Here is a 15,038-nt window from a genome sequence, read left to right on the forward strand (position 1 = left end):
CAAATACTTTTTATTATTACGTTTTTTACTTATTTAAATTTATTTCTTTATATCTTTGTACATAATGCGGATAAATAAATTTTTTATAAATCAAACCTTGCTATAAACGTTAAGAACATGCGCATATCATTATTTTTTTCCATAATTTTTAATAAAATTATTACATAAATTTATAATCTAAATTAATGGGTGTTCAAATATATTTTTTACACCGGTTGTTTCTTTTTTTTTTTTTTCTTTTTCTATTTGAACGAACGACTGGAGCTTACTCGAAGATGTGCCACGATAGGCTTATCTAAATTATTTGCAGTCGAGCTATTTTGTTCGGTATTCTGTTAATTCTTCCATGTTTCTTTGCCACTAGAACTTGTTCAAAAATATGCTAGCGACTTTGATGACGTAGTGCCTTGTTGAACTTTTATTGCATTTCACCTCCCTTCTGCGTTTGTTGTTGCATTTGATCCCGTTGTTGCTGCGCTTGTAATGTATCCTTAATGTGTTTCTCAACCTGTGAGAAATACAAACGAAATAAATATAAGAGTATGTAATAAATGCAATAAAAAAAATGGTACCTCTTATTTAAAATGTTATATTTTATGTGAAAATTGATTAATGAATGAAGTTTCCAATATCACCTGTAAGATAATTTAATTATCATTTTCTTTATTAATACGTACCACTTTTTTTACATGTCTATATGCACCAGATTCTGTATTTCCATGAACATTGTCTACTTTGTACGGTGGTCTAATAGTGACATTATTAAATACAACAATATTAGCTCCATTCCACGTAATATCTTGAATAGTTTTCGAGATAGCGATAAAGAGCTTCTGTCCTTCTGGAGATACTCCGGCCTGCAGAGCCATTACCAGTCTCCTTTTCTCATCGATCTGATTACGGACTCTTGTGTTTAGCCTTTGTAAATTAAGGCTTTGTGGTGGTTCACTGGTAGTAGGACTAACTTCCCGTGTCACTTGAACATTAGACACCAGGGATAAATTTACTATATGTATATCATTTAACGAGGCTCTTCCACTCGACGATGGAGATTCTAAGAAGTTACTGTTAAGGAAAACTGTTATTATAAATACGTAACAGATAAATTTCGACGGTTGTAATTAGATCTTCCGGAGATCTGAGGCGGGCGGGGAAGCAGACAGAAGGGTAGACGGGCCAGCATGGTTGACGGAAGAAACTAACCTGAATCGCGCGATCTAACCGAGCTTGCCACGTTTTGGACGGTTCGCGAACCGTGGACGACGAGCGTGGCGTCAAGTTCGCGACGCCGGGCCGCGAAGAAGCCTCGCGTTGATCCGCGGCGCGAAACGTTGCGGCGCTCGTTATTTACATCGCGTCGTCGCGCGGCAGAAACGCACGCGGAGCCTCCGCTACCGTTGCCGTCGCACCGCCGCAGACGGTCGGCGGTGCTCTTGCGTGAAAAGGATACTTAGTATCAGCATTTTGGTCTGTGGGTCGAACGCCAACACTTCACCCTCTATCTCCTTTTCATGGCAGGTTTTACAAAGCACCGTGCTGCCGATGCTAAACCAGTCGCTGGCTCCGGCCATTTTTCACTATCGACGGACTCGCGGTGCCCGCGGTGCGCGACGCGCCGTCCCTCTCGCGGTCAGCGGACCGAAAGTTGTCCGCAGTTGTCGCCTGACGACGCCACTTGACGCCCATCGCCATTGCCTCCACCGTTTCCTTTCGGTTTTCGAGAGATGGCGGCATCTCTGACGTATTGAAGTTTCCGCGGTTTCCGGATTGAAAATTCATTTCCGCTTGGACTCTCCGAGGAGCAGGACGTTCTTTCCTCTCGGCGCTTGTTCACGTCAGGTGACAATGAGGTATTATTGACTAATAGATTGTAATTAATCGCATAATTATTCTCTTCCCGATTATTATTCGTCATGTCTATGATTATTATGCGAAACGCAATCGTTAATTATATGTATTTTTGGGGCTAAAGTTTCTCGATCGCGCTCTTTTGCCCAAGACCGCGAAGCCGCCGTTCTGTCCCAACTGCGGGGCGTAAAGTTATAAACGAGATAAGATCGTTACATCGCTCCTAATAATTACAATTGGCGTAGTCGGAACTACCTTCGCGACACAGAGCGCGAAATAATCCGGATCGAGAAGATCTGCGACTGCGATGGGACGAATTCGTTCCCTCGCCTCGATTGTCGAGGGGATCAATCGAAGCGAGGAACATGTAATTTATCCCGTCGGACTCGCGGATCGTCTCGATCCGCGTTAGGATAGCGGACCCTGTAACAGGAAAGGAGCATCGTAGCATATTTATTTCGCGTAATTTTGCGCGTCGGAATTGAGTCAAAAATGACGGCTGTGCGCTACTTTTGCGCGATGGTACAAGCGATAGTTGCAGCGTCGGATCGTACGCGTCGACGCGGCGGAAGCTCGCTTTACTTCGGTCGCGTCCGGCGGCGCTCGACTTGGCGGGCACTTCGTTCATTTGCGCAACGCGCCTCTCTGTCCAGTTTCCAATCGGCGCCTAGGTGAGTCGTGTCATCTCATCCGTGCTCGGGCTTTTCTCGGCCGTTACGCGGAAGTGAATCCCTTTTTTTTCTATCGCGTTAATCGCGCTTCCGCTATTGTTCCAGACGAAGGCGACGGAGGCGAGTTATTATCGCGCAAGTTCGCGAGTTTGTGCCTCGTGCGAAGCGTCGTTGCCCGCTGAACGGGAAGAAGACGCGACTTCTTGCCACGGACAACGGCGTGCGGCAGACGGAGAGACCTCGACCGGAAGCGAAGGTAATTTCCTTTCAATCGAATTCTTCTGCTGTTTGCGATTCGACCGCCGGGCACATTTGGCTTTAATTAATGCGCGAGTTAACCGTCGGCTGGCTATGCTCATCGTTATCGTGCCTCGAAACTATGTTTCTAATGGCACAACGCAGTAGGCTGCGATGAATAAAACATTTATGGTACGTATTGATGCCGGTGTATGTACAATAACGATAAGACTGTTTTATCGTAATATTTGCACGGGCAAAGTAAATTGGGGATCTGTCTTTCGCGCTCGATACCTTTTTTTTTTCGTACTTTTTCAAAGCCAGCTTCCTTTGGACTTACTTTACTCTTAATATTACAAGTCTTTTTTTCGTCTGAAACTATTTTGTCACGTTATACTCGTGCATTTTGCCTTATAGATATTTTGTATCACGTTTACCTGTTGATTCTCGAATTCCGTAAAATTTTCTAAAGCTCACTCTTTTTTTATTTATTTTTTTTTTTTCTGAGTAGCGGACACTCGCAAACGTAAATTCTTGTCACAACTCGTGCGCTTCTATAGTCGCCAAAATAAATTAAATCATTATCTTGTTCAGGAACAAAGATTAATATACGCGGCTTTTTCACAGAGAAAGTTTTCGGGTTGATTGCCAAATGGATCGTCGTTCGTTCATTTTCCCCGACGTGTTTTGCCTCTTTGGAAAACTTGGCTTGAGAGGGATTCATTTTTCTGAGCAAAGTGCAGAGTCGCAAACAGCAGAGCGTACACTATTATACATGCGTATGTATTTTATGCTCGCATCTCGGGACGAACGCGTATGAAGATTAATCGCGACGGTTGAGTTTCATTGTGTCGGAAATCACGAAATCCGGATTCGGTAACGTCGCGGCGGGATGTAGCAAGAATTTCTTCTTCGCTGTTATTTACCAAGAAAAATATAATAGTATATGTACGGGCGGATCCTGAAAGGGAGGTTCGCGAATAGCGTGTACGAAAATGCGATGTGTATTTTCGCTTCGTACTTTTACCGTCCGGACGGTAAATGCTTCTGCCTCCACCTACGAACGTTCGCCCGGCTCTTATTTGCATAACTCAATATTTTAAGTTGCGAGACGTATTGTAAAATAGAACGTTGTCTGAAACGACGGTGGAGCTGCGAATCACGAGAGCTAGGCAAGAGCTCGATCCCTTCGGCTGTGTGAATAATTTGGATTCGGTAAATGTTGAACGTGTGCCTTTCGACAAGTTTAATGACACACGTTGAGCTCGGCTAATATTAAGTATGTGCTTTTCAAAATGTTAAACGGTGCAACGCGAATAAATACCGAGAGGATAAATCTCAGCGATCGAGTAGGGCCGGACCCGTTCATCGGGAATATCTATGAATATCGTACGCCCGCGAGCAGTAGACGCACCCGCTACTTAATCCTCCTTGCTTTGTTCGAAATTCGAGAGCACTTTAGATCCACCTCGTAAAGTTGAAAGGGTTTTATCACGATCATTCCGAAGCTCTCCGGGTCTCATTTAGCTCGCAGTTTCATTGTTGTTCCTTCCGCTCGTCTCCGAGACAGTTGATTCACCCCTCGTTGCTCCGGCCTCTTAAAATAAAATGGGGCACATTGTAGCCGCTTAATGAATTTGAGAATTTCGCGTTTTTCTGCACTTAAGTTGCAGCATCGCTCTAATTTCTCGTAACTGACCGTTTCGCTTTCAATTTCGTTGATTCTTCGAAGAATCGAAACTTTCACCTACTGAATTGACGGCGAACGTCGGGGTAAAAGAGAAAATAAGATGTACGCGACGAACGTCGTCGTTCGAATTAAATGAATCGGATCAAGCATTTAATATAGTTTATTTAAAGGGACCACGAATACGTTAGGGTGATTTGATAAACGAGTGTGATACCTGCTACATCGCGAGCTCCCGCTCGACTCGACATCGTGTTCGCGGCGAGATGACGGTCAAGAATAGATCTAAGAGCGTCTCCCATTCACACCAGTTACAAAACTCCCAAGTCTTCGTCATATTTTGATATATTTTTAACTGTCTGAGTAGCGTGCAACGGCTAAAGAAAAAAAGGGAGGAAAAAAAAATGAAAGGATCTTCTTAGGTAATAATTTTCAACATCTGTTTTATCTGGTTCGTATTGTCGCGACATTTTTCACAGCAACATCAGGTGGTTATGGGCTATTTTGTGAAAGAAAAAAAAAAAAAAAAGGAAAAGATAAATTGGCAGTAAGGATAGCACCATATAATACCCGTTTCAAGTACATCGTTACGAGAAACGACAAATCATAATAACGTTCACTCCTCGCACCGCCGTGTCGCTAATTTGACCATATAATAAATTACATGAAAAACTTGTTACTGCAGTTGTATATATAATGATTGCACGATAATCTTCAACGTAATACGTTTTGATCGTTATACGGGATATTCTTTCGTAGAATCTGTCATTTGTATTATTATTTTTATTGATTAATTAAGATTAATCGAGATAGTTTCCGTTCAAAAGAATTTAAACGACAGAAGACAAAGTTATATTTAAAAATTAATAAAATTACAAGTGCTTTATTACGAATAAACTCGTAATACAATTGTCACGTTGGAAAAAAGTTTTAAGATGCATTAGAAAACAATTGCAGGAGAATTTAAATAAAATATGCACCTTGTTAACTTAAACATGATTATACATGACGAAAAGTAGTTTACTTTGGACTTCAAGTAACAATGTTCAATTGTAGTTGAAATCTTAAAAATAGAATGGTTCTTCAACGCTGAATTCTCGAAAATTATCAATGCAATATGATATTAACGATAACTATTGCGAGCTGCGAGAAATTTTTTTCTTCAATGTCCAAATCATGCGGAATAAAATATTACTGTTTTTTTTTTTTTTTGAAATTTTTTGGCTGTGAAGAAAATTAATACTTTTAATATTCAGGTTTCATTGCGAAGACTACATATTCAATTTCACAAAATAAATTATTCTATCTCGTATTTTCTTTTAATTTCTTTCCGTGCAAACTGATAGATATTGTCAGCTGCGAGATTTTCGTCATTTATAAAAGATAATTCGATCTTTTGCTCTTCCAGGTCGGTTTTTTCTTTTTTCTCTCTCTCTCGCGCTCTTTTTCTCTCTTTTAAACCCATAGATACTTGCGCAAGTAAACTTTCAGATTAATCTTATATATATATATATATATATATATATATATATATATATATATATATATATATACTATAAATAAGTGCACGAGCTTACATGAGGCACGTGATACTTGTTCACTGATAGAAGTCGATTTACAGTTATATGTGCAATACACTCGACGAGACCGACATGAAGCGAAATTAGGGCAAACGAAGGATACTCCCTAGCGTGTCATTTTCGATCTCTCAATAACGGACAGGGAGCTTTCATTCGAAAATTGAACTTACATTAATATCGTCCGATATCTTATTTTACGTGTTTAGTACCATTGCGTTCGGAATTGTTTCAAAATAATCTGTAACAGAATTTTATACAATTTACACGTTAATTTTTACCAGGGGATTAATTTTCTTTTTTTTTTCAATTTGAATATTTTATTATCACCAACGGATGATATCTCATTTAACCATAAACGGAATACGTGTCTAGCATTGAAAGTCGTTCTTCTTCTTGAAACAATAACATTAACATTTCGCGAGGTAGCCGACGACATGAAGCGTTTTCCTTTATTCCCGTCATTAAAAGTAAATCAATTGTTTATAGAAGTACGATAAGTACTTGCACGTGAAACTGCGATTCTACGTTCACGCACTTAGTCCTATAAATATAAATTTATGTTCGACACGTGCTACTTGTTTGAGGATATAAATCACGACGCTATCGGCATTATCACGGTTGTCTCGCGAAACGACGATCGGGTGGCAATGAGCGAAGCTTATCTGGTCTGCTTTAGCCAGGATAGAATAAAATCCTATGCGACATAAATTGCAAATCGCATGGAAATGAAAAACGTAACCAAGATATCATTGAATTGGCGTGAGAAAGATGCGTGGATCAATTTACATGCAAATTCTTTCTCTTTTTGCTACAGCTCTTTTTTTTTCTTTTTTTCTTTTTATATGCCACAGGACTTTGATAACCCGTTATTGCATCCCGAAATATTGATAGATGTAAATTAATCGAATATCTGCTAAAACTGATATTCATATAGGAATTTCTTTCTGCCAATTAAATTGTATTCGATTTTATAACTTTTAATTTTTGACGACAAAGAGATTATTTCTTTTCTCTCGTTGCGTTTGAATCCAAAAAAAAAAAAAAAATATGCATGAAAATTGACGAACAAAATGTAAGAGAATGTGATATTTTTTTTAGTTTTTATGATTGAAGTATAACGTCACGAATTGTAATATAAAAAAGATAACAGGATGTATGTGAAAGATTCCTATATTCATTTCGAAAGCGAGTGATTGCGTGATAGTCTTTATCGAAATTAAACTTGAGGTGTGAAAAGGTCCACGTGCTTTCCAGTACATTTTTCCTACTTCGCACATGATACAGATATATGAAGCTTTAGGATCAACGAAGACGTACTACCGCACGAAAATAAAAATGCTTACTTTTCTTCACGTGTCTGTTAGGATTGCATCACTGCATCTGGCGGAAAAAGGGGTAAAGCGGGGCGTAGGCCTGCTGCCAGCTGGCCCGGGACGTTCGCTCGATGACAGAAATCAGCTTAGCTGAAATAACGGCTAGTTTGTCGACCGACGAAATTATGGGACGAGACGAGCTGCCGAATTATTTTCCCCGAGAATCGAATTACTTGTATATCAAATTATTAAAACCCCGCGCGCGAGCCCGTGAATCAATAATAATACGATTATATCCTAATAAATGTTAAATTTCATGTTATTGGAAAATTCGATAGTTTCAAAAGCGAAATTGACATATAGGACATTAGCTCGCGGCATCCAGCGACTGCAGCACGATTCTTCACTTCGGTCGTGTTCGAGTAAGCTCCTCTCTAAGCAGGGTTTGATGTACAATGCCGAACGTGGTGAATTGGAAACATTCGCGTCGGGAAAACCACGTAATTTATGTGGTTCTCCTGACGGAAACGTTTATTACATACGAAGTTATGTTTAAAGCATGTGAACTATTCCATCTAAAGGATGCAACACGAGATGCGCGGTCGCATGGTTAAACGAGACGCGATATTTATTGAAGCGTCACTTGAGAATGCTTTAGCAATCGGTTTTACTTCGCGAGCAATACCTCAAGTTTGCGTATGTATAGAAAAAGGAAAAGTGTACCCAACACGAGAGTGACGGAGTTTATTTTTACATCATTGCTCGGGGTCTGGTTTTATTTTCTTTCCGAAGTCACGAATTTGCAGACAATTGTATACGTGAGAAAAATCTTTTTTTTTTTCTGTTCGGATTGCCTTTCAGAAATTATCCGCGAAAATGGTGCATAATCGTGGTGCGTTTTAATAGCTGTATCTCGCTGTTATTATGCGAACTCGCGTGGCATACATTGATTATCGATCGAGAAACAATCATTAGTTCACCTACGTGTGAAACTCGATACGGTTTGCTGTTTAAGGCTGAGACGTCAGGAACTTAGTCCTCGGATACATAGAGCTAAAGTTGAAGTTTCATTAAAGGGACCGTTTATCGCATCGATGGGCGAAATTTGCACGTGAATAATTCCTTTTCCCAAGAATACATTTACCACTGATCTTTATTGATAGCCTTTCTTTGATTTTACGTGGCAACCTTTAGCACAAAGTTCCCTTTAGTACTTGTAAATGGGATACGCATTTTATTGTAGCCGGCTGTTGGAACGCGCTTCACGTTCGCCTCTATAAAATTATCGAGAGATCCGACGACACGGTCTCTGATTTGTAAAATTTTCTAGAAGCGCGTTTCATCATGCAAAAGTGAATTATTACGCTTATTATCGATTGACGGTCTTTCTGAATGCTTTTTTTTTCTCTTTTTTTTTTTCAGCAACGACAGATCGCGGTAGGATGAGAGCAAGGAAACTCAAGCGAAACAATTTGCGTGGATACCTGGACACGCTGGAGGGAAACTCGGTGAAAATTTAATCGTGTGCAAAATTGTGCGCCGTACAGAAACGCTGAAACAAACGCAAAGTTAATAAGTGAAAAACTTTTAGTGCAACTCTGTTCCTTCGGTTACGTGGAAATGTTTTCGTGCATTATCTTTTAAAATGTGTTAATCTTAATAAGACCTGAAAGTGCGTCGCGATAACGATAACGGGCTTCGCGAGGGCGTTATATTTTTGACGAAAATGGCTCCTGATAATTTCACCGCGCTGTCGGTCCTCGACGATGATGCCCAGCCGAACAACACCAACGTTACGTTTCCCGATTACGATCTTGAAGACTCCTTCAGTCATTTCGATTGGGGTGAACTGGCACCAGTCCTAGTGGTCTACACCTTGACCTTTTTCCTCGGACTAATCGGTAAGCATAATATTCGTGCTTCTGTGCGTGTCAGCAAATTATAAATTTATATGATTCATTGATCCGTAAAGTCTATTTTACGTGACCATTTTCCTAAATTAATTGACATAATTAATCGCGTGAAATTATTAGTCTAACTACGCTTTAATTCGCTTGATGAATATTGATGCTGTATGAATATTAATATAATATAGCTTCTTGTGTCACGTTTATTCAATATATAACGTAATCTTGGGTACAATATGTACATAACTGTGCTACCCGCGATATAAACCGCGTAACTTTAACATAACATACCAGGTGCCGTTTACTTTCAAAGCGGTAGATTAACTTCTACTACACAATAGAGATTTGAGTAAGCTGCGGGTGTATTTAATACCTCTATTTTATCAAGCTTTCCTACAGTTTTAATTTAATTTATATCTCTAAAGTTCTGTTTAGGCAATTAATCTTAAAAAGAAAAACAAAGGGAAAAAACATTAATCAAATTAATTTTCTAATTCCTAATACCAATAGTGATGAGTAAGAAATTGAAATAAAATATTACTACTGTACTTAATACATGTAGTTTAATTCTATTATAATTTCCGTAGTGTGAAAAAGTTTTGCAAAAAATTTTAACGAAGCTCTTTAAAATTCGCGAAAAACAATATATAACTTCTTGATTAAATACTTTTTAATGAAGTATATTACGCATATGTATATTACATTTTATTCATTCTTTTTGAAGTAAATTGTTAAAATTAAAATGTTGATTTTGTGAATTTGTAATAATTTTACGATATATTATGCGCCGTACAGCTTTTTAATTGCCGCTGGTCGATTGTCGACACCGAGTTTTATCACGAAACAATATACTAATGTGTATATCGTCTTCGAGTTAATTAACTGTTTCTTCGAGTGATCAGGTAGGCCTTGCGTTCGGTAGGCTTATTTTTCTATCGCTTCGTATATCTCGGCCATCGAGAAAAACAGATCGTTAGTGTGGCGCGGTGAGATATCCAAGCTTCGTGAAATTGCTAATTAGATGGTAAATGTCTCGTCAATAGATTAAGTACAGAGACGGAATACCGTGCATTCATCTTAAAGAGCCGAATTAGACGCAGTAGTGATTAGAGTATTTGCGAACGTTAAATCTTGTTTCCTGAGCAGAAACCACGGCAGCGTCGCTTTGTAAGTGCAGCGGAGCCTAATATGCTCTTAATTACGGCGTTATGTCACGGTACAAGTTACCAGTATAATGCAAACCACTATCGAACGGCTGTAGGTACTTCGAATTATCCTTTATTAATCCACGCGAGCGAAGGTCTGCGAGAGCAGTTTCCCCATTTTCCCCGAGGCTCGGTAATTGTTTCGTTTGACGTATGACAATTAATAACTGTTGGCCGCAGCGAGCGGGATTTTGAAGCGCGCGGAAAACTGACGAAACGCGATCGATCATTGCGCACGCTTCAATTATTTTGAGTAACGTCATTATTTTAATTTTCTATTTACACTTGATTATCCCCTTGCCTTTCCCTTGTAATTAATTTTCGCGAAACCTTCCCCCCCCGTCATAAACGAGTGTGCAACTACTCGCTCTAGACGGTTGTAAAACACTACTCGTTCGCCATATTCAATCAACGGCAATTAAAACTCTGAAATTATTAAATGCAATCGTAATTTATTCGATTCTTTGTCACTTAAGAAAGCTTATAATAAATTTAAGATTTTTTTTTTAAATGTTTTACAATCAAAAGGTATTTTTTTTTTTTTTTTAAGAGACTTTTGAGCAATATCATTGATTTTTTATAATCAAAGAATCGTTATTTCTTTCAGGAAACGTTATTATCATCGCCTCAACCCTTTGTCGACTCAGACCGCTGCCGGCGACACCGACGAACGTCTTCTTAGGCGGTTTGGCCACGGCTGATCTTTTATTAATTACATTCTGCATACCCGTGAAGGTAAGTGGTACATATACGCTTCTTGAACCCAGAACTATCGAAGGGAAGGCAGCTTGTCATCGTAAATGTTTGAATAATTCAAAGAATTTAATACTGGTTTCTTTATGGAAATATATAACGAGGCACGTTTAGAGTTTGTCTCATGGTGTGTAAAGCATTGCGTAAACAAGGCCAGTGTCTCGTAAGCGTATTGCATATGCAAGGCTTGCAAGGTCGACCTCGACGTGATGTACTATCACTCGGCCGCCGACACTTGACCGAGCGGATAACGCGTACGACCCGTCGAGCTGTACGTTTCCTCATCGCTTGTCAAGATTACATTGTGACAGATACTAATAGATATCAAAAGCGTCTTATAATTTTCTTCAAAACTTTCTTTCCTTTTTTTTTTTTCTTTCGGAGGAAAAGGAGAAATTTTTTAATATTCGCGTAGACAATTTTCATAAATGTTGCTCCGTCTTTTAATTCATTCGTGTTAAAAAAACTTAATGATAAGACGTTCGTTGCGTACATTCCATAAATTTTCGACGTGCTTATGCTTCCAGCGAATCTATGAAATTTCACATCGCATATAATTAATGACTTTCGTAGAGGGATTAATCCGCAAGAGGGAAAACTTATGGGTTGGTGTCTTAAAGCGTCTCGTGAAAAAGAAAGTTCTCCGCAAGAAGATAAATTCGCCGCGGCACTGCAATTTGAATATTAATCATTTATTATTCGAGCGGATATTTACGCGTGCGTTGAAATGTCGCACGTCGAATCTCTTCGATGCGCGGGGCAACCTCGTTGCATCAATCGTCCTCATTATCGGCGAGAAACAAAACGAAGGGTGCGGTCGTCGGAAAACCTATCGTAATATCGAGATACTTGTGGAACTTCACTCGCGATAACAATTAGCTTTTAAAATTGAACTGCATCGATAATTTAAATTAATTAACCGTAGCTTAACTATTCCGCAGTTCCTTTTTACTTCCTGTCTTTGAAATACGAATCGAGTTAACGAAAGTTGCCTTAACTGACTAGTGCAATCGGACTTAAATATAAGCTTCAGCACAAAACAGGAAAGTGACAACGAAACTCGACGAGAAAGCTGAACAGATACTCAACACAGATGGATATTTCCAAAGTTTTCTTATTTATTAGTAAAGGTAAAGTTAAATGGAATAATATATATATACGGGTGCGACTCTGTTAGAGACGCTGCTACACGAGAAATTAGTAAATTATGTTACGTGACAATTATTTCCTTTATCGATCTAAAGTCGTCCTTAAAATTTCCACTGCAGAATTTGCTTTTCTTTTTTTTTTTTTTTAATTTTTTAATATATTTTTAAACATGTTTTTAGATATACACGTAGTTTATCCTAAAAAATATATAAAAGCATAATCTTGTAAACATTTCTCAAATCTCTTCACGAATTAGTGTATTTGTCACTTTCCTTTCAAATGGAGCAAGCTAAGCAGTATTAAAGGACAAAAAGTATAGGCGCGATTCTAAGATAATCTACTTTGATAAAGTAAAAAGATTTTTTTTTTTTTTGCACGCCTACGTGTTCAGAAAATAAAAGGAGGCCGCGTACACATATCATTTATAGCAAGGTCTCCCTTTCAGCAACAGAAAAATATGTCAAAGACACGGTGAAATATAATATGAATTGTGGTGCACATGTATATGTATGTGCCCATTCTGTGCCGTATGAAACTATGAAAGTGGCGTAAATTCTTTTTTTTTTTTTTTCCAAGTAACAGATAAATTTTATTGCGGTTTCGTGTAGGTTTTGTTTGCGACTATCGACTTATTGAATAGCGTGGATAAAAATTTGTCCGTGGCGACGCAACGACCACACGTTCGATATCTGGAATTACATTTTTTTTTTGCACCGGCATGCTCGCGTACGGGAAAAGATTTGACTGTTTTTTTTTTTTTTAACATGGCTTACGTAAGCTCTCGATAAAAGAGATATGACCGTGACATAGACGAAGACGCGCGGTATAACGAAGATTGACGTCCCGCGGCGGAATCATCAATTTTGGTTTAGTTCTATCTTCCGCCCGTTTTCCCGGCGTGTCGGCGGTAAGTCGTTGTTTTCCCTTAGACCCCTCGTATTTCTTTCCACAACCCGCGGTAACTTCTCGCCGAAGATCAATTACGAGGAAGATTAATGTTAGGCCCGACGTGACGATCGAAATCATGACCGGCCGTAGTTGCGCGTAATGTAAATTTAATTTCTCCGACAAACGGGCCCTAATTCACTTTTGGGAAGCGCAAAATATTTCAGCCGCTCCGTTTGGACTTGGTGGTAATATTTCATCGAGCACTTCCACCAATGAAACGCGATTCTTAACATTTAATTTTATTGAATGATTGCTCGTACTTAACCCCGATTCCTTCGCTTGCTATATGCACGATGTCCCGGAAATCGCCTATTCTCCGTTGATTATTTGAGAAGTTTAGGGCTTTCTTATCTACTAAATGACACCGTGCGATTCATCACTTTGTGAAAACTGAAATTCACGATGCGATAATCCAATTAGAAACGACTGTCGCAATACGTATCGCGCCTCGTGTTTTTTAATTAATTGAATATCCGGGTTATGATGGATGGGTTACCTTCGCAGATACGCGCCAGTTGCGGTTACATCTGTTAAAACAGTTCGAAGCGTGTTGTCTATCGCAACGCTATATTTCTTAGCAATTTTTTCTACGACTCATTAATAAGTAACATAATTTCATTAATTAATGATTATTTTACGCTAATAGCGAAAACAAAATTAATTGGTCATATAAGAAAGCATTTTGTTCAAGCAATTAAATTCTAATTGCAGATTTCTTAACCAATTTCATGTTAAAATTATCAAAGAACTCATACTTAATTCCCTTTTTTTTTTTTTTTTTTAACTTTAAACGGATTAATATTTTTATTGAATTAAAATAGTATTAAATTAAATTCTTTTTAAATTTTTATTAAATAAACTTGAATATTAATTTATATTAGTACCTCAATATTTTTGCTGAAGATAAATAATATATTAAAAAATACTGTACTCTTTATACAATAGAAATATGTTAGTTAATCGAATTATTTTAAATTTAATTATTTTGAAGAAAAATATTGTTTTGCATTTTGATTACAATCAATATGTGGGTTTTTATGGACGCGAGCTGGTAGCTTACGACGGCGTGAGATAGATCTTTCACCCACACCGTGGGCTATTTAGCACAGTGAATTACCTGTAAACAGTGCAAAATAAACAGAGGATGTGCATTTATGGTTTGTCGCGCTCGTAGACAGTGCATCTGTATCTTCTCATGTAACAATGTATGATGCCGCGCAATGGTCGATTATCCAACATAACACGAGATGTTCCTGAATTTATGGTCAATATCCTTTACTGTCGCGCAGACGAACGTAATATACGTGGTAACTACTCGATCTCGCTTTCCGCGTTGCTGTTCAATGAGCACGTGCACCTGTTGCACGCGCGTAACATTGTTTCTTTTTAAATGTGCATGTCGCGACATTTTAATCAATTAAATAAAAAAAAAATAAATAAGGTAAGTCGTGCAAGCGCGCTGATTAGATACTTGATCGGTACTTCAAAATCTATCCTCGGAAATTTTGAATATAATTAATAGAGAAAATATTTGTTCTCGACTGACCTCGACTATAACTATATTTGCACCACTGCGAGTTTTCTGTAGTTTTAAAATTTATTAATTTCCCTTTTTTTTTTTTTATAAATTTGTTTGACGGTTCTTTTTTATTTGATTAATTTTTTTTTTATTTAATTACCTTGCGCAAAGTTTAATATAAATTATTTAGGTGTAGAAGAACTGAATTTCGTTATCAAATC

At 38.3% G+C, this 15,038-nt stretch overlaps 2 protein-coding genes across 6 annotated transcripts in view; one reads left to right on the top strand and one right to left on the bottom strand.

Annotated features, from left to right (window-relative positions):
• Positions 1-214: 214 nt before the first annotated feature.
• On the bottom strand, positions 215-1,608 carry LOC139111963 (protein LSM12). Its single transcript, XM_070672648.1, has 3 exons — positions 1,451-1,608; positions 678-1,054; positions 215-508 (listed from the first exon to the last, which is right to left on the bottom strand). The coding sequence occupies exons 1-3, from the start codon at positions 1,569-1,571 to the stop codon at positions 419-421; spliced, it is 588 nt and encodes a 195-aa protein (XP_070528749.1). The 5' UTR covers positions 1,572-1,608; the 3' UTR covers positions 215-418.
• Positions 1,609-1,773: 165 nt separating this feature from the next.
• The window catches only part of LOC139111959 (QRFP-like peptide receptor), a 45,137-nt gene continuing 31,872 nt past the window's right edge, over positions 1,774-15,038 (top strand). For 3 of the 5 annotated variants that reach the window (XR_011547300.1, XM_070672635.1, XM_070672636.1), the window contains exons 1-3: positions 2,477-2,775; positions 8,759-9,237; positions 11,056-11,183. Coding sequence is in view for 2 of the 5 variants with exons in the window: in XM_070672635.1 (XP_070528736.1) it covers positions 9,063-9,237; positions 11,056-11,183 (303 nt within the window). In the remaining 3 variants the exon portion in view is untranslated. Of the gene's footprint in view, positions 1,851-2,368; positions 2,776-8,758; positions 9,238-11,055; positions 11,184-15,038 lie in introns of those variants that run through there. The other 2 variants (XR_011547301.1, XR_011547302.1) reach the window with 2 other exon arrangements.

This window comes from Cardiocondyla obscurior, linkage group LG26 (genome assembly GCF_019399895.1).
Source record: "Cardiocondyla obscurior isolate alpha-2009 linkage group LG26, Cobs3.1, whole genome shotgun sequence".
Taxonomy (NCBI): domain Eukaryota; kingdom Metazoa; phylum Arthropoda; class Insecta; order Hymenoptera; family Formicidae; genus Cardiocondyla; species Cardiocondyla obscurior.

Excerpts from the sequence above, each read along its gene's own strand:
- LOC139111963 (XM_070672648.1), bottom strand. The coding sequence starts at position 1,571 with ATGGCCGGAGCCAGCGACTGGTTTAGCATCGGCAGCACGGTGCTTTGT. Across the intron at positions 1,055-1,450 it reads GACCAAAATGCTGATACTAA|AATCTCCATCGTCGAGTGGA; the intron begins GTATCCTTTTCA and ends GTAACTTCTTAG. Across the intron at positions 509-677 it reads ATAGACATGTAAAAAAAGTG|GTTGAGAAACACATTAAGGA; the intron begins GTACGTATTAAT and ends TATTTCTCACAG.